The following is a 21389-nucleotide window of genomic DNA, read 5'->3' as shown; positions in this document are numbered from 1 at the left end:
AAGTATGAATATTTTTATAGAAATGAAAAAATTTTATTTGAAAATTTTTGAAACGAATAATCAAAATTTCATAGCCACTATGATTTAATTATTTAAACATGCCTCACACAATGTGTGAAAGAAAGAAAATAGTTTCATTATAAGAATGAAAGACAATGTGTTTCTGGTAAAAATTGTAACAGCAAGGCAACTAATTAACATGATTAATTTTGAGTTATATTTTATTATCAAAAATACGGTGGTGTCTATCTACTAATCGATAGATACATAATTTTTGGCATTTTTGATTCAATACTTTTTACTATATTAAATGTTCTACATATTAAATTTAACATTGATCATCACGATCGTGGAAACTTAGTCACTCTATAATATTATTATATTGTTCTTTAAGGTAAAAAATATTAAGATTTTATCTAACATGCATAAATTTTGCATTTAAAGTATTTTCTCCTCGTTCACAACACTCTGAAAAAAAAGATTTTCTTTTTCCACTCAGACTGTGGCCCCAAAGTTATAAAAAGTCTTTGCTTACTTATTATCCAGTTAACGAAGTACACCGTGTGATGGTACTTTATCAACTTCAACTTTAAGAATTCTTAATATAATTCTCAGGCAAAAGACATTTATTTAAACTTGTACATTCAACCATGGAACCCTTTAAACGTACAACAACATACCTTAACATATAAAATGTAATGTAAGTTATTCATAAAACAAATGAACGACAAGTTTCACATGCACATTCGTACATTCATGCACATAAATATTTTATAGGCATTGTAAAAGGTACGTATTGTGTTTGAGTTGATCATGAGAGATAGAGAGTATGCAAAGTACAAATAGTAGGGAGGTGGGGAGGATGAATTTCGTGTGTTTTGATATAAAAGCACAAATGAATAAATGAATGAATGCCTAACAATTAAATACAAAACAAAAGACAAACACAAAATTAAACGTCATATAAACAAAACATTGCGAAAATACACACAAAATGAAATAACAAAGACAGAAAACAAAATGAATAAAAAATATATAGAAAAAAGCCCAGTACTCTCTTACGAATAGTATAGCTTTCATTGTAGGGTTACTTTTGGATGTTTTTAGATTGCAATTGGTTTATTTGGTACCTATCAAAAAGTACTTTTTTAAGCAACAAGTATGTACTTTAAGATATAGCGATCTCTGAAATCAAGAATTACTTTAGTCAGATCATTTGATTATTGTCGATATCTTTATTAAGAATCTAAACCAAAATGGTACTTTTTACACTTATCTAGGTACCACTTACATTACCTGTCCTACTGGAAAATTCCTACTAATGTGTGTGTTTTTTGGTGGGTAACTCTGAAAAGACTTAAACAAAGCTAAATTACCCTTAACATGAATACACAAACTTATACAACCCAAGTTGTTGTTGTTGTTTTAAAATCCAAGGGTCTTGTGGAATAAAATATACATAGCTTTATACAACAAGCACCGGAAATGTCTAATGATTGCTTGAAAGACACCGACCAACGACGACCTAAGGAACGAACAGACAGACAGGCATACAAGACAACAAACGACCAAATAACGACACTAACTGGCAAATATTTTGCACCTTTTAAACTGCAACTCTAAAATGGACTGCCAGGATATAAAGATAAACTAAATGAGTGAACGACGAACGAATGAATGAATAAACAAAAAGTGGAAAAAATATATTTTGGTTTTAGGAAAATGTCATATAATCTTTGTAACGATGTGTTTCCTTTCATTTGGAAAATGACTTGAGCAAACGACACACACACAACAGAGTTCAGCGCTAAGCAATTGCATTTGAAATATAGAAAAGTTCATTTTCTTTACTTTTCACTTTGCAAATTGCTGAGAATTATAAAGGTGATTGTTTGCGAAAGGGGTGTAAATAAAGTAATAGCGTAAAACTGTTAATGAATTTGTTTGCTTTGGTGGCTGAGGCAGTAGAAAGGGGATAATGGGATATGGTTTGGAAGCGGTTTGAGTTTGAAAAAGAACTTTGGTCATTACATATGTAATATAATGGCACATAAAAAAATTTCCAATTTAAGTCAACACTGAGACGTTTTTAATAATGTATGAATAGGAGCCAATTGTTAAACAAGTTCCAATTGTCAGGAATTGACTAGTGGCAATCGACTTTTCAACTCCTATATGTATAATCACATATAAAAGTTTCTTAAGGAACTCAAAAGAAGAACTAGACGTAGCTTAGACAACAAAGTTATGAGGTAGATGACAGTCAGAACCGAAACACAATCCACGAATAACAATCTAAAGAGAAAAAGTACATAGTATTTTATTTACAAGTCACAACCTTTTATGGATCCTAGCCCTGGAAAGGATTTAACCGGTCTGCAATGCCCAACAATAAATAGAAATCAAACCAGTTACGGATAATTGCACAATTCTGATCAAATGACATCTTCAATCAGATACCCATGGGAATATAATAATGGAAGGGTAGTCCTAATCTATGAGATAAAAATTTTAAATATCCATTGACCAGAAACTCTTCTTATCAAAAAGTCCATTGAGGACTTAACATCTAAATTGAAAGTTGAGAAGCTATGATTGGAGTTGAGACGTGACTCTCAAACTTACAGAGACATTATAGGGTATAGGTTCTATGGACATAAAATTAAAAGGATATGTCATCATCAAAGTTTTTCGAACTAAATTTTGCCATTAACTCAACTTCTACACAAATTTCCTACGATTTTTTTAATAATCTTTTATTTCAAAGTTAAGTACTTATGCTTTAAATGTAAGAAATGTTAGAAGTCTCATTCCTTAAATCTAACTCAGATACTGCCCTACAATTCTTTTAATGTTTTTAAGTATTTTTCATTCCTTTCCACAATGAAAATATGTATAGCACTTCAACCACTGTCAACTAAGTAAGAAGAAAAAAATAAAATACAACGAAAATAAAAAGGGAAATTAAGAACATAAGTGTATTCTTAAGTAGGCAAAACGAAAAATGCAATGAAGGGAAATAGGAAAAGGTGAACTGAGAAACACAATATCATACAAGACGGTACTCACTCACCGACAATTAGACAAGAACACCAACCACCACTAACACCAAGAGCGACAAAAATCTTAAGAAAAGAAAAAAACACAACAAAAAGTAACAGGAACCAGAAAAATAGAAAAATTTCAAGAAAGGACAATGATGACTATGTACGTGTCATTGCCATGATGAACGTTTTAAGTACAATTAACACACAGTCAACCAGGCATTCATAGTATTTTCATTGCTAAATAAAAGTATGTACTATTACTCGTACTCTTACTGTAGCTGTAGCATTCGCTTTGGGTGCTCAATTGTTATTATGAGGTTAACCGTACGCAGTAAACGTCAATACAGACAGACGTCAAATACATTCTCAATAGATTTTGTGTTTAGAGAGTTTATATCGTTATAAATTTTATTATTCAAATTAAAATATAATTGAATAAAATCCTTAAACAAAAGAGTAAATACATACACATACAATGCATAAGTATGGATGTATGTATGTATGAACGGTTTAGTTTGATTGTGTGTATTACCATTAAACCTGAGCGTTAATTTAAAATACTCATTAAAATACTATGGATTTTTCCATGAAAATGATTTTTAATTAGAAACTGTTGTTTTTTTTTATTTCTACTATTTTAAAATGACCAAACAAAAGATGAACTATCAACCAACTAGAATTACCAAACAGTTTAATAAACGAACAATATAAATTTCAAATTTAACACAAAAACAAATCGAGCACTGAAACATTGCAAATATTTTATAAGCACAATTTTTTAAATATTCATAGATGGGCTTATATTGTAGTTTGTTGAGAGATGGAATGAATATTAAAAAAGAGTACTTTTTGAAAATGTTTGGGTTTCGGGACATTTCTTACGAACTAGTAGCAACATTTTTCTATGTATTTAGACTAGAACCATTTTCATTTTAGATTTTTGACGTTGCAAAATTACACTTAAACTATTTCAACATGGTACTTTTGATCTTATAGAAAAGTACCTTTTTATTAAATTTTCTTTCCCTGATTTATTGCATAATTTCAATATGAGCCTTAAATACATATGTATACTATGTAACAGAATGACTGACTGGCCACTACGAACGAAAATTGCCAAACGTATGCAAATAATTATTATTAAAATAACTTTACTTAACATGCGTATTTACAAAAAGATCGATTCTATTTACAATGTTAAGCAAAAATTTCGCAAAAATAATAATTTAAAACTGAAGGGTTTCTGATGTACCATTATCACTAGAGCTAAATTATTTGAATTTGTTTACATGTTAAGTCATGTATTTACTGAAGAAGTTACTGCACCTTGATATGAAAAGTAAATAGCTTTAAAATTGATTATCTTCTCGGGAAAATACTTCTGTGAGACTAATAGATCCGAATTTGGTTGTAATTTAAATTCAATCCATGAACACTATGATTTTCCACAAAGAATAATTAAAGCAAACTTTAACTTCCGATCATTAACCAAAATTTTACTTAAAGAAGACATAGATCGAGAAAAATATATCTCAAAGATAGAAAACTATACACTCGTATCTGGGTTAAAATTTTGTTGGCCTGTAACACAAGAAAGAAAGAAATATTGTATTGACAATCTTCCACATTTTCGCATTCACACTAACATGATCGTGAACATGTTATAAATTCTACGATCGTTATATTGCTAAATTTTTCGAATGGAGAAATGTGAAGAGTATGTTGAAATAAGAATTACAGAGACAAATTCTCTTTGTATGAGCAGAAAAAAAATTTCTTCATTTCTGATAAAGGCAAAGGAATTGATACATTTCTGAAATGATCGCTGAATAGTTTTGTCAAAAAAAAAACAAAAAACTAATCCAGTTAAATTTGTGACATTAAGAGCAAATACTTTTTCAAAAAAGAACGATGATATTTAAACGTTAGTGATTGTTCTACGATCGTTGTACGATCACTCAATCTTACGAAAACATATTCTTAATTTTCTTAAAAATGTTTAAATTTCCCTTTCAGAAGTTGAGTTAACTTATCCTTGTATGAAATGAAAATGATTTTAACTCATGATAGTCTTCTTAAATGACATACACATTGATTAACTTCAGCAAACATCACAGAAAAAATTAGATGAAAAAACTGATCCTGTTTTGATCATACTCTGTCATAAAGATCTAATACTCTTGCAAAGTTCTGTCCAAATGATTCGAATCGGCTTCTATAAATAGAAGGTCCTTAAAATAAGATTGTTCTTTTAAAAGCGCTTAACTAACTCTAGTTGAAAATAAAACTATATATTCATCATGAATAAAATACATTTTTTTCAAATAGAATTTTATCCCAAATTAATTTTAAACAAAAATTTAAAAAAATCCAAAACCCTATTACTACAAATTTTATTTATGTTAAACATTAGTGCAACAATAATGTATAAATTATTCCACTACTATTAAATACTAGAGCTATAGTTTGTTAATAATATATGCAGGTGAATTTATTTTAGCTTAGTTTTCATGGTGCTCTCATTGTAGATGAGACCAACAAAAAAAAATGAATTTTAAAATTATTGATAATGTATTGTAAATTTTCGGGAGCTCAACATCAAAAGACCGCAAAACTAAAAACACAAAATAAAAAAATAAAAGCCCGCAACAAATGCATGATCCTAAATAAATTACAATAAAATATCATATTACACATGTATGAATACGCTCGAACGATAGATGCAGCACAACCAGCCACCACCACTTGATGTAAAAACATGTGCATTTTATGCTAAACTGTGGATTTTTCGAACGTGTCCTATGTTTGTTTGTGAGTTTATATTTTGCAGCAGGAAATTCAGAATCCATAATGCTTTTTAAAAACCAAACCATTTTTAAAACTAACATGTGGAAAGTGAAAAAAAAAACTTAAACACCACCATGACACCACTTCTACCAACAACTAACTTTATTTTCAAAAATCAAAAAAATACATATAGCAAAAACAATGAAAGTAATATGCAAAAACTAAAAATGTTTTTTTTAAAAATAGGCAAAAAAAATAGTTAAAAACAAGGTTAGTTCGGATATAACTTTGAAATTTACTTTAAAGAGTTCAAGTACCATGTCGAATTTCATGGATTCAAAAAGAAACAATATAAAAAAATTTATCACAATTCAGAAAATTAATATACCCATTTTAGTGACACTTCACTCTAATGAACTATTTAAACACAAATAGTAATAAGCTACAAATGTTAAGTACATAGTGTTTCGAATTGATATATAGAGTCCCAGATATTTTCTATACAAGTGCCAAATGATTTTATCCATCTGCATTATATAGAAATAATTAAACAACCGTTTAAAAAAATATTTTAAAATTCTTAAAGATTTCTAATAAACTTTTCACGCCACTCTCGTAATGCATTTATGTATGTTTGTTGTACATGTGTGGTCTTCATTCATACGCTTATGCCACCCAAACTGTCAATATGCATAAAAGACCATAATAATAACAAGAGTTTTGGTCTTTTTCATCTCCTGACACTCAAGCTTTCTCTTTCTAACTCACACTTTCTTTTTATTTTCGATTCCATGTGATATTAAAAGGATATTACAACAATGTGCCTGTTGTTCCGTTGTTCGTTATTAGTTATTGTTGTTGTTTCTGTTTTCTAAAGTCATTGACAATCAAATATGCAAACCGCGCGTTGTTTGGCTGGCAAATGTCACAGTGGGTTTTGTTATTTAATGAGTTGCTTCGCCTGGCAGTTCGATTTTGTATTTGTTTTTTGGTTGTTTCGAGAATGACAACATCGAGCTCTCATTCTCCTTTATCCAACATAATGTTGTTTGTTTCTATGTTGTCTAACGGTTTTGCATTGATTTTATGTATACATAGATTTATAAACAATCATTTATACATAAATACATCCATGCTTGCATTATTTATGCTTTATGTTTATTCCAGCAATACAATTACTTACTGGTATTATTTGGTTTTGTGGAACAGTGTGTATAGATTTAGGTTTCATTGAGAAATTTTCTAATTAAATAATAGTAAATAGTACCGGGGAGACCAACCATCAAAATCATTAAAAATATTTCTAAATAATGATAGTAAACAATTTTTCCTTGATCAAATACAACCCATAATAGCTTAGCATTTTGCGCTTGAGATCGATATATGGAGAAGAAGTGTAATTTTCAACATATTGTCTTCAATACCTTTCTGGTAAGTTGGATCCAAGGCTTCAATTAAGAACATCTCATATACATATTTTAGTTTTTGTATCACATGATAGAGTCTATGAAAACAACCTAGTGTGTTGATTATTCTCGTATGGGATCTTGATTGCATTACTTAGGACCATGTTGTAGATCATGTATTCTCATAATTTTAACAAAGTGGAAGTTACAGGATAAATCCGATGTAATTATTGTGTGGATTACATGCTCTTCATGTAGGTCATCGTAATATTAAATGGATTTCCATGTATTTGAATTCGTTTTGGACCAGCTCTTTCAGTATTTGCAAGGATGTTGTTGAAAGAGTTTCTATAGTAGCGTTCGAATCATCGAAATTTTATGTATAAAACCAATTCTAAAATTATTGTAGTTTGTCAGTAGAATAATTATTGACTTAATATTTATTTTTTTAGAACCGCCCCAGACCCAGAATTTTTGTTGGAAATTTTCACATTTAGAAGTAGAAGTTTTAGAGAACATACAAACCAAAAGATAAGTTTTCAAAGGATTTCCCTTATTATGAAATTTTTAAAAATTTAGAAAAATGGTCACAAAGTTTGACCATAACAATTTACATATATTCAATTGTTTTATAGTTCCCGAAATCTTTGCTCTAGATGCAACTAACATTGAATACATGTAAAATATATTAGTATAAGTACAATAAATACATGTATGTGTGTGAGGTCTATAAATTACCTAGCAGTTTGATAAGGATTCAATATTTTTGTCAAATGTCTAAAAGTTTTGTTGACTTGTATTTATATAACTTTGGCTGTTAAACATCAGAGATATCAATCGTCACACTTTCACCTGGAACTGCAGGATATTGTTAAGCGTGAATTATTTGTTAGATGTTTTGCCTATATAAATCCCCACAAATGCATAGAATAAGCAACAAAACAATATAAAATACAATACACGTACAAATAGTTCAAAACACACACATACACAGATGCAAAACATTTATAAAGTTTATAATAATAACAATAATAATAACTAAAGCCGTTAAATTAATATTTGATTTACATACATTGGACAGCAGGCAGGCATACGAACAAGTGAATACGAGAGAGTACGTATTGAATTTTAATCATTGTTTTAAATTGCTTTAAAAATGCATTACAATGCAATTAAACCATAAATTGAAAATGTTTAAGTTAATTTGAAAAAAAAAAACCAAAACAGTTAAAACTTAACAGCAGCAACAAATATGGTGGGCTAATTAGTTAACGGTATTTACAAAAAAACACACAGACAGACAAAAAAGAAAAGCTTCCCATTGAGTTTTATTACCATAATAACAACAACAATAAAAAGTTTTCCATTTAAAACCACAACAATTCTAAATTTGTAATTATTAATGAGTTAGGAAGTGATAATTGTTAGTAATTTAAGTTCAAAGCAGGCGCCAAAGGGGCGTTTTAGGAAGGATGGCGATTTATTAAAAAAAAGTTTGTAAATTATATGATTGCTATGCCGTAAATTGAAGAATGGCAATGTTTATTGATTGAAGTGTTTTGAGTTTGGATTTTTTAATACACACTCAATTAAAGATAAATAAATAATAAACTAATTTACTGTAGAATAGTCGGAGAGAGGCAAGATATTTTTTATTTCTTTTTACTATTCCTTAGCTGATGAAAATCATATGATTCATAAGTTTTAATTGCCACAATATGACCGGAGAATCTATGTACATTGACAGATAGAGAATGATCACTCTGATGTTATGATTGAAAATTGAGATATTTAGATCCACTAACAACATCCTCTGGATTACAATAAACTTCTAAACACTGAATTATTTTGGTTTAAAAAAAAACTATTTTTTTTTTCAATTTGATTTTCGTATTGTCTTATGTCTCGATCGTCAAACAGAATTCGATTCAGAATAAGGTTTTTATTTGAATATGTTAAAAAGGTTTTCTCCCTAATAATCTTTTTGATATATTTCTTTGGACTTCTTAAAGTCTATAAAAGAGTCCGGATTCGAATTATCTTTCATACGTGATCGTGTACAATTGATCGTATTTTTTAATTTTAAGATGTTGGCAAAAATTCTAGTTGAGTAAATTACTCTAGATACCCGATTTCAGTATCGAAATTTGCTTTTCATATAAAAGCTTATGCGATCAGACGAAGAGTTCTATGAACTTTTAAAAACAAACCGCGTTGAGATTAAGAAAGCCAAAGAAAAAGAACTTATCAAACGTTTGATAAGTTTGGTCTTTTACTCATATTGACTAGGAGAACCCTTAAATTTATAGAATAGTGGGTCCAAGGTCAACACTTAAGATATATACAAATAGGTTTTCTCTTTTATATTTGATAATAGATTCAATGATAACGCGATATTTCCTTACTTTGAAACGACCAACACTACTAAAGCACCTTGTAAATATTGAATATATTTCTGATTCTAGCTTCAAATTGATTAATTGGACATATCAGGTGAGAAGTTTGATAAAAATTTGAAAAAGCTCTTTGTAAGAATTTCTTGATTTTCAGACTACGAAAAACCCAATGATCTAGTATACCGAACAAAGCTCGACAATAGCTAAAAAATGATACACGAGATAAGTTCTCACTCTTTCTCTCTCTCTTAAATTTTAAGAAATTATCTTATAAATCTTTTTGCAATTTTTTCTTCTAATCAACAATTAACAAAAAGAAAACATTTAAAATTTAACTATTAAATATTTAATGTTGTTTAACTAAAAATTGTAAAAACATTAGAAATATTTTGGCATCACCAAAATAATATTAATAATTTAACTAGAGTTTAATTTTTAATATGTATACAACAATTAAAAACATCATTAATAATGGAAAATTGTTTATTAACAAAAATAAAAAATATATTTGGTTTTATTGTGCTAATATTTAGTTTTCACAAATCAACAAAAAAAAGCTTTTTTGCTCAAATATTTTGAAGGTTAATTAGTGGTTTTAAATTAAAATTTAAATATTTATTTATTTAAATTTAACAGTTTCCTCTAAGTGAAACCATTAAGCATAATAATATTGAATAACAATAAAATAAACGTTTCTTTTTTTAAATTATAACCGTCGTTTATACAATTTGCCAATTATATAGCGCAACAATTGGAAGAAATTGATAAAAAGCAATCATGGTGTAAACATTTAACAAACGGCAGGCGAGTCGTCACATCAAACAAACAAAAAAAACTAACTGGAAAAAATTGAAGAGGAGAGACCAAAATGACAATGATTGTATACAAATTGATTTTTTTTTTATAAAATTGTTGACACTCAATAAGAAGAACCCGGCAAACGAATGGATGAACAACTAAAAAATGGAATATAACAAATGAATAAAGAAATCAATGGAAATACAAGAGTGTTGTATTCGACTAAGTAGAATCTTTTATACTCAACGGGATGATTTCCGAAAGAACGCCTCTTGAGCTTAAATCATTTATAGACTGGACTCCAATGAATTCAAAAGAATAATAAACCTCTTAAAAGATTATTTTTGTAAAATTTGTTTCTAATCATTCTACCTCCTCTCGTTTAAAACTGACCTATTATGTTTTCAGCAGACGGATCATCTTAGAGTCTAAGAAGGACCCAGGATATACATACTTCTTGAGAGATTATTTTTGTAAAATTTTTTTTCCAATCATTCTACCTCCTCTCCAGATGATCTTACGAGTCTAAGAAGGACCTAGATTCTATAATTTTTTTAAACAATATTTCCATGTGTTACAAACGGAATGACGAAATGTATATATTCCCCTCATTTCTGATAATGGTTATAAAAATCAATTGACAATTCACGTGCTTTTATTTAAGTGTTTTACATGCTAGTTTTTAAGTTTTCTGTGTTTGTAGTTGAAAATGTGATGGTTACATTTTTGAACACAAAGCTTTATAAATTCATTATACAACAATGAAAAAGTATCAATGTTAACTAAAAGGTTTTAACAAAACGACTTTAATAAAATGAAAATAATCGATTCTGTATAGAACTTATATTCTACCTTTGCGGTTAAAATAATTGTAATTGTTTATGAATAAGTATTAAAAAATATAAACATATATACCAGAAAATATAATATTCCCAAAAAAAAACTCATCTTAAAGCAGTATAAATAAAATTGTTATTCATTGTATGAAATTTATTTATATGTTTATACGAATGCATGTGTTTTTTTTGCACTTATTGTTTATTATTTAATACACAATCTGTTTATAAGACATGTGCTATAAATCGCCCATGAATGATGTTTATATTGTATATCGTTTTCTGGTTATTATGAGTAGAACGTGTTTATTAAAAAATAAATACTCAAACGGTAACGAAATATTGTAGCGAGGAGCAGATATGGAGAAAATGAGAACAACAAAATATGCATAATAAACAAAATTATTAAATATTTTCAGTTTTAATTACTCACGTTACAGAAAATAGCAAAATAAAATGAAAATATTTTATATCAATCCGTTTATTTGAATTTTGTATAAGAGAACTAGAGAACTGGTATGGTCAGTTAACAAAAAAACCCAAGGTGTGTTGCCAGATTTATGGGATAATGTTTATGAGGAAACTAGTATCGAGTATCTGTGTTTTCGATAGATCCGTTATAATGTCTGAACAATTAGAATCAAAAAGAAAAAACAATTATTTTTCCTGTCTTACATGGCTTACACATTTTCTCTTGCAATATCGTCATTAATGCCTTTTCTGACAACGTTGCAAAAGAAGAATCGTTCACGTGATTGTCAGACGCTTTCTGCACATTTTATTGACAACGTTGTAAGATCTGACAACCATGTGCCACAACTTTAATTGTTGTTATAGCTAATTTGTCAATATTTGGTCAAGTGTTTATTTAATTGTTACAGAGTAATAATCCTATTATTTTAAAAATGCTATCAGAAGTGTTATCCGTAAATGCAGAGATGACGGGTAATTTCGACAAGCATGTGTTACAATTTATCTCTTCCTAGGTTGAGAAAATGTCACGTCTTTAAATGGAAAGTTGGCGTATTACTCTCAAAACAATTAAACAGACCTATTTAAAAATCTACATGTTCGTGATCGAAACAATGTCGGATTGTTTCATAGCAAAAATCAAAAAAAAAAAATGCTATACATGCTGAGATATAGAATAAATCCAGCTGAAAAATTTGCAGATATTTTCTAAAATTTACGTGAACATATTTGGAATTTCAAGCTTTGTTGATAATCTTTGATCACTTACTCTCGGATTGTTCCATAGCGAAAATCTAATAATTGTAGAATCGCAATTTCGGCAGAATAATTTGCAAACATTTTGCAGATAAAAGATCTGAGTTGATAATCTTTAATCAAATATTTTTCGAACATTTAGAGATGGCAGGAAATCCCGGCTGAAAAATTACCTGACTTTCTTTAGAGTATTAAGACAAATGATCTGGGCTTTTCACTAATTAATGTGCATAACCGATAACTCTACAGTCAAATACTATATAAATTTTGAGTGTTCACAACGATGTTTATAGGCATAAAGCAAATATACATTTTATAGACCGATACTCGAAATATTATCTCTTACAAAATTTCCTTAGTCTGGCAGCTCTAACAAACAATTTTAATATAAAAACACTCATATTACACGGTGAGAACCAAGCAGAAAAAACTTAAAATTTTAATCATCAAATATGAAAAATATGAATAAATTTGCTTCTATTTCCAAGAACTTCGGTAACACATTTCTTGAATTAAAAAAATGCATAAATGAATTTGCTTACCTAAAGAATGACAGCTGTTGATTTGTAGCAGCACCGCAAAGATTGTTAAAATAATCCACAAATTAATCTTTGATTTCGATAGCATTGTTGTTGATGAACACTTGCAATTATGGCAACTTTTGAAGAAATTTTCATTAAATCGCCTTTCAAGTTCTTCCATTATTTTTTGGGCGATTTTATTTAATAAGAATATGATCACTTAATTATTCTTTTCTTATTTTAATTAAAATTATATTTTTCTTACAATTATTCTATATTATAAGCATTTTTGTATTAGTTTTGATCAAGCCATAGCAGCAACAATAACTTTTTGAGTAAAAGAGTTAAATAATGATCTTGTTTGTTTCGCTTTTGACTCTCTTTCTCTCACTGGTAAACACACCTGCCTCGCGCTCAATTATTTGTATTTATTTTTTTTATATTTCGTTTTCTTACAATAAAAACAAAGGTAAAGAAACAAGGTAAAGAAGAACACTAACACCACGAAGACAATAACAATAAGACTTGAAATATTGAAAATATGTATTGGAAAAAAAGGCTTCGGTTTTTGTTGTGTCTTATTTCTTTCCGTTGAAAAAAATTTTAATAAAGGAATTTTCTAAATGAATTTTTCCAATTGCCACAAATTTTAATTGACATTTTTACACAAAATTCGACATTTTACAAGTTGTTTACAAAAATTGATTTATAAATTATTTTTTAACAATTTTTTATCATTTTCTTTTGTTGTATGTATGATTAATACTAGAAATGGTCGGTCGTTGTTGTTTACTAAAAGTGGTTTAACAACTTTTCTTGTGGTTGTTGTTAGTGTAATGACACAACAATAATTACAAACTAATGCACATTCCTCTTCTTTCTTAATTTTCTTTTAATTTCAATTTTCTTAATAGCAGACGCACAAAAAAACACATTTCAAACACTTAAATTTTTAAATTATTAAATAAATTATTTGTTTACTTTTCCATTAATCACTAGATATTATTATTTTAGATTTTGTGCCAATTTTTCTTAACACTTTTGTTGAGAAATGTGTTATAGAAAAAACATGAAATATTTATTTAACCGTCTGCCGCCATTTACCCGTCTACGATATTCTCACAACGAAACACAAATTACAACTGAGTACTAGTGTGTTTTACCAATGAGTACGTTACTAGTTAATTGAGTGCTTTCAGTGTTGTTCGTTGAGTGGAATAAGCGGCATTTTTAGTTGAGTGTTGTTTATGTTATAGGGATGCCAATCTACACAGAAATTTTATTTATTTTATATTAAAAGGCATTTGAAATAAAAAGGGGCCCTCTTGTGATTTATTTTAAAAGAAATGGTTTTAGAACGAACAATTTCAGATCCTTTGAATCTTAATAGTGAGTGATTCATCAAAATTTAATTATTTTAATTTTTTATTTGTTTGAAATATAACATCATACAAATTTCCACCGCTAATTTCCTGAATGCCGCTCATTCTGTGTGTTAAAAAAATCTTATAAGAATATGTCTAACGGCATATTGTGTGCATTGGACGCTATTGGATCTCAAGTTTATTGGTAGCGTTCAAAATATTTACTTGGAATTTATTTTAAAATAACTGATATAATCAAATTCACAATCTCGAACAACCCTTAAACATTGCGTTTCTTTACTCTTTCTCAAACGTAAGCAGCCGCTTATATGACTCTGGCGCATAATATGTAGACTATGTGTTTTTTTCGCATAAAACTTGACAAAAAATAAATTGTGATTTAGTTTTCATAATACATTTAATTTAATATTGTACCTTGCCTCAGATAAACATACTTAAGCTATTTATTGTTGAATAGAATTGTGAACATTTAAGTCAAATTTTGACTTTTATAGAGGCTAGGGTCAAATGAGGACCTATAATTATAAAATTCATCTGGGTCATCAAGGCTAGTTTGTAACTTGGTTGTGAAGCTTTTTCTCGAGATAAAAGTATTTATAACATAATTATAATTAAATATTCTGCGGTTTCACTTTCATGGGGACTAAGTGAAATAATGGACCAATCTTAACCATTTTCAATATACTTCGTCCCTAGAACAATAAAAAATCTTGTACTAAATTTCATTGAATTATCTTCAAAATTGCGACCTGAAGGTTTACATGGACGGACAGGTGGACATAACTAAACCCAATATACCCTCCCCATTAAAGTAGTGTAGGTCGTCAAAACTTGCGTTAATGTTTAAATCATTCAATTCCAATATTTTGTATCTCTTCTACTCGCAGTTGAGGATAATATATATCGGTAGTTGAATGGTTCTAACGGCGCTCGTTGCGTTGCACTTTGTGTCGTTCTGTTTAAATCACGTGTCATTGATGTCTATATTATCTAATTCAATTCAAGATCATAAGTCTGACCGAAGTCTGAAATTTCGAAATCTCCAACTTGAGCTGTGTGGGACTTAGTACCGTCCAATTTAGAACGAATTATATTAGCACTCACAGTTGACCAGATCAGTTAAATATCTACTTATACAAAACAGTGACTTTATCGGGATGCAAGCACTTTATTAGGTCTTCTTAATAAAGATGATTTTTAATGAAATTTTAAACATTTTCGATTGCATGACGGAAAGGATATTCATAAGTTCTAAAATATTTTTAAAAATGTGATTTTTATTAATAATGCTTTCCCAGAACTGAGTTTAAAAATTAAAAAAACATTAAAAATCTTATACATCGTGAGCAATCCACAAAAAGTGGATTGATCGTCATGTCAGTATTACAGGAATCTTGGAACAAATGTATAAACAAATCGAAGTTAGGAAATTAGGGCAATACTGAATAAATTGATGTGGGCGAGGTGTTTCAAGAAGCTATTATCGATCTTAATTTTACTGAGCTTTAAAAAAACGCGAACGTTCTGCTAAACTTTAATGTTTTTTAAAAATACCAAATGATTTTCATTTCACTTCCGAAAAATTCATTTCAAAATAAACGGTATAGCTGTTAAATTCAAAGAAGATAGGAAATACGAATAACTGAAGTGTTTAGCCCTATATAAAAATAATATATAAGTAAAATATACCTTGTAAACAGCGAAGCATGCAATCTAGAATAGATACAAATAAAATATAAATCATTATTTATACAGAACATTTAAGATGTATATTAGATTTAAACAGATAAGGGTTAAAATCAATTATAGTACTAAAAATTATAAATTCAAAATCCCTAACCGAACATTAAACTTTCAATCCATAGCCATCATGCATACATATCTACATATATATTAAAAATTTAACACATATGCCACATATATACACATACACGAATACTTATGTATGTATGCATAAGTCATTTTTATGTACATATGTAGATATAAATTTGCATCTTCAGATGTAATTGTTAACACAAAAATAATAATAATAATGTGAGTTAGTGTACAAAAGTTAGCCAATTAAAACTTTATAACATGCCCATGTATCATTCATTTTCACATAAATATTCACACACATTTATATAACTCTAGGATGATTGTATAAATGTGTGCGCAAAGGTTTCTTAAGATGGCACTTAAAAAGAGGCCGTTATTTTAGAAAAGAAGTTTATATTGCCTATGTGCAACTTTTAAAAATTTTCTTTTTTGAAACCAACCTAATACATTTGTGTTGTTATTAATGTGGATGTAAAATTATGCTTATCATCATCATATTACCGCGAGAAAATATAAATTAGCCAACATTTTCAACTTATGATATGCGTGAAAAACTTTTGGCATAAACTGAAGTGGATTCCAAAAAAATCAAGGAATAAAATAAAATCTCGGTTTTAAATTTAAATAGCGGTTGATTGTAAATGTTATATACACACAAACACATATGCGTAGAGATTTGCATCCTTTTTAATTTTACAACGTTATAAAACAATAGTACAGTGGGACTGAAAGCTAATAAAAACTAAACTGTATTCTTTAAACTTGGCTTATGAGAAAACCAGAGCCTGTCGTACCGATTCCCAATTGAGAAAATGTTGAAAAATCGATTTCTTATATGACAAAGTAAAATTCTTACGTGTAAGAACATCTAAGATTAGCTGTAGATAATTTTTTTTAATTTTATAATCAAAAACAAATATCGATCCTAATCGATAAAATATTAAAAATTTGCAATAATTTTTTCTTCTTATATAAAAAAATAAAATTGGCTGCAGATTTTTAAATAAACATCATTTATCACAAGTAAAAAAAGCCATAGATAACCCTTCAATCGATAATATATTACTCTACGGTCAATATTTTAATTCCCACCAAAAATCGACCTCTTGTTTTATTCCAAAACATATTCAAATAAACTAATAATAAAAAATTGATTTCCCAATCACTTTCTCTCCCACTGTTGAACCACAAAAAGTTTTCTAACAACTTTCTAGGATATTCACGTTTAAGTACATATAAACATTTATAATCGCAAGATAAGACAACAACAAAAGACCATTCATTCATTTCTTTTACACTGTATATGAAAGACTCTCGAATGATAAGAGACCAACCAGTCAACAAACAAAGTTAGACTGCACAAAAATGTGGTAAAACAAAATCAAATGTACGTGTTGTGTTTATCCTGTGCTACTTCTGCAGCATTCATTGAGTTAACAATTTGTTGCTTTTTTCCTAAAGGATAAAGGATGCTTGTGTGTTCACAACATTCACTCAATCTCTGTTTTTAGGGATTATGCGCAGTTGCCTTCACATGCAACAAGTGGAGTGTTTTATTATTGTTGTTGGCTGTGATTTGAGTTCGTAAATGTTCAAAAATAATACAAAAACTTCCTATTTATTATTCTTATTATTGCTTTAGTAACATAGCCACTCAATTTTGTTGAACGCAAGGACTTGTACCTTTTTTGTTTTGTGAAATTTGCCACAAGGAATCAACAAGTGTCCTTCTTAATACTAACTATTTGTATGTATGATGTGTGTTAAGACAGGTTCTTGGTTTAATTGTTACAGTACACTATAACTATATACTAATCTATATATTTACTTATACATATGTATCATCCTTGTGTATGTGTACAATTTTGTAGTGGTTGCAATAGTAGAGACCGACCTTTTCTTATGTTCATTTGTATTCTGTATTTGTTGGTCTTATTGAAATTTTGAAATCACGTTGTCAATTTTGATAGTTTTGACATTAAATGTAATTGAAACAAACATCAAAGTGTCAGCAACAATTTAACCAAATATATGTATACGGTTTTCATTGTTGCATTGCCAAAATAAGTAAAGACAGATAAAAAAAAGAAATTCAGCAAATTTAGAGATTATGAGAGATTTACGGTGATATTATGCAGAAAATCATCTAGAAATCAGTGTTATAAATTTTTATAAAACTGTACTAAAATAAGAGAACTGGAAACATGTATACACATTTGATAAGCCTCCAATCGACAAAACATTGAAAATCTGTGATCACTCCTAAATCCTATAAAAATCGATATTTTTATATGAAAAACTAATATAGGCTCTATCTCCTTAAATAAGCCTCCAATCGACAACAAATTGAAAATCTATGATCACTCCTAAATCCTATAAAAATCGATATTTTTATATGAAAAACTAAAATCGGCTCTAATTCCTTTAATAAGGCTCCAATCGACAAAATATTGGAAATCTGTGATCATTCCTAAATCCTATAAAAATCGTTATTTTTATATGAAAAACTAAAATAGGTTCTAACTCCTTAAATAAGGCTCCAATCGACAAAATATTGAAAATCTGTGATCACTCCTAAATCCTATAAAAATCGATATTTTTATATGAAAAACTAAAATCGGCTCTAACTCCTTAAATAAGGCTCCAATCGACAAAATATTGAAAATCTGTGATCACTCCTAAATGTTATAAAAATCGATATTTTTATATGAAAAACTAAAATCGGCTCTAACTGCTTAAATAAGCCTCCAATCGACAAAATATTGAAAATCTGTGATCACTCCCAAATCCTATAAAAATGTATATTTTTATATGAAAAACTAAAATCGGCAGTATCTCATTAAATAATTCTCCAATCGACAAAACATTGAAAATCTGCGATCCTTTAAAAATCGTTATTTTTATATAAAGAACTAAAATCGGCTCTATCTCCTTAAATAAGGCTCCAATCGACAAAATATTGAAAATCTGTGATCACTCCTAAATCCTATAAAAATCGATATTTTTATATGAAAAACTAAAATCGGCTTTATCTACTTAAATAAGGCTCCAATCAACAAAATATTGAAAATCTGTGATCACTACTAAATCCTATAAAAATCGATATTTTTATATGAAAAACTAAAATCGGCTCTTACTCCTTAAATAAGCCTCTAACCGACAAAATATTGAAAATCTGTGATCACTCCTAAATCCTATAAAAATCGATATTTTTATATGAAACACTAAAATCGGCTCTAACTCTTTAAATAAGCCTCTAATCGACAAAACATTGAAAATCTGTGATCACTCCTAAATCTTATAAAAATCGATATTTTTATATGAAAAACTTAAATCGACTCGAACTCCTTAAATAAAGCTCCAATCGACAAAATATTGAAAATCTGTGATCACTACTTAATCCTATAAAAATCGATATTTTTATATGAAAAATTAAAATCGGCTCTATCTCCTTAAATAAAGCTTTAATCGACAAAATATTGAAAATATGTGATCACTCCTAATCCTAAAAAAATCGATATTTTTATATGAAAAACTAAAATCGGCTCTATCTTCTTAAATAAAGCTCCAATCGACAAAATATTGAAAATCTGTGATCACTCCTAAATCCTATAAAAATCGATATTTTTATATGAAAAACTAAAATCGGCTTTATCTCCTTAAATAAGGCTCCAATCAACAAAATATTGAAAATCTGTAATCACTACTAAATCCTATAAAAATCGATATTTTTATATGAAAAACAAAAATAGGGTCTAACTCCTTAAATAAGGCTCCAATCGACAAAATATTGAAAATCTATGATCACTCCTAAATCCTTTAAAAGTCGATATTTTTATATGAAAAACTAAAATCGGCACTTACTCCTAAAATAAGGCTCCAATCGACAAAATATTGAAAATCTGTGATCACTCCTAAATCTTTTAAAAATCGATATTTTTATATGAAAAACTAAAATCGGCTTTATCTCCTTAAATATACCTCTAATCAACAAAACATTGAAATCTGTGATCACTCCTAAATCCTATAAAAATCGATAATTTTATATGAAAAACTAAAATTGGCTCTAACTCCTTAAATAAGCCTCTAATCGACAAAACATTGACAATCTGTGATCACTCCTAAATCCTATAAAAATCGATATTTTTATATGAAAAACTAAAATCGGCTCTAACTTCTTAAATAAGCCTCTAATCGGCAAAATATTGAAAATCTGTGATCACTTATAAATGCTATAAAAATCGATATTTTTATACGAAAAACTAAAATCGGCTCTAACTCCTTAAATAAACCTCTAATCGACAAAACATTGAAAATCTGTGATCACTCCTAAATCCTATAAAAATCGATATTTTTATATGAAAAACTAAAATCGGCTCTAACTCCTTAAAAAAGCCTCTAACCGACAAAACATTGAAAATCTGTTATCACTCCTAAATCTTATAAAAATCGATATTTTTATATGAAAAACTTAAATCGGCTCGAACTCCTTAAATAAAGCTCCAATCGACAAAATATTGAAAATCTGTGATCACTACTTAAGTAATCCTATAAAAATCGATATTTTTATATGAAAAACTAAAATCGGCTCTATCTCCTTAAATAAAGCTTTAATCGACAAAATATTAAAAATATGTGATCACTCCTAATCCTAAAAAAATCGATATTTTTATATGAAAAACTAAAATCGGCTCTTACTCCTTAAATAAGCCTCTAATCGACAAAATATTGAAAATCTGTTATCACTCCTAAATCTTATAACAATCGATATTTTTATATGAAAAACTAAAATCGGTTCTAACTCCTTAAATAAAGCTCCAATCAACAAAATATTGAAAATCTGTGATCACTCCTAAATCCTTTAAAAATCGATATTTTTATATGAAAAACTAAAATCGGTTCTAACTCCTTAAATAAAGCTTTAATCGACAAAATATTGAAAATATGTGATCACTCCTAATCCTAAAAAAATCGATATTTTTATATAAAAAACTAAAATCGGCTCTATCTCCTTAAATAAGCCTCTAATAAACAAAATATTGAAAATCTGTGATCACTCCTAAATCTTATAAAAATCGATATTTTTATATGAAAGCTAAAATCGGCTCTATCTCCTTAAATAAGCCTCTAATCGACAAAACATTGAAAATCTGTGATCACTCCTAAAT

General features: G+C 28.4%; 1 protein-coding gene across 13 annotated transcripts in view; it reads right to left on the bottom strand.

Annotated features, from left to right (window-relative positions):
• LOC111680926 (protein sidekick) overlaps nucleotides 1-14153 on the bottom strand; it is a 204845-nt gene extending 190692 nt beyond the window's left edge. For all 13 annotated transcript variants that reach the window (XM_046946399.1, XM_046946400.1, XM_046946403.1 and 10 more), the window contains exon 1: nucleotides 13040-14153. In XM_046946399.1, the coding sequence (XP_046802355.1) occupies nucleotides 13040-13199 (160 nt within the window). In that variant the 5' untranslated portion in view covers nucleotides 13200-14153. The remainder of the gene's footprint in view (nucleotides 1-13039) is intronic.
• Between the last annotated feature and the right edge of the window lie 7236 nt (nucleotides 14154-21389).

This window comes from Lucilia cuprina, chromosome 3 (assembly GCF_022045245.1).
Source record: "Lucilia cuprina isolate Lc7/37 chromosome 3, ASM2204524v1, whole genome shotgun sequence".
NCBI classification, from domain to species: Eukaryota; Metazoa; Arthropoda; class Insecta; order Diptera; family Calliphoridae; genus Lucilia; species Lucilia cuprina.
This window is presented reverse-complemented; position numbering and strand designations above follow the sequence as displayed.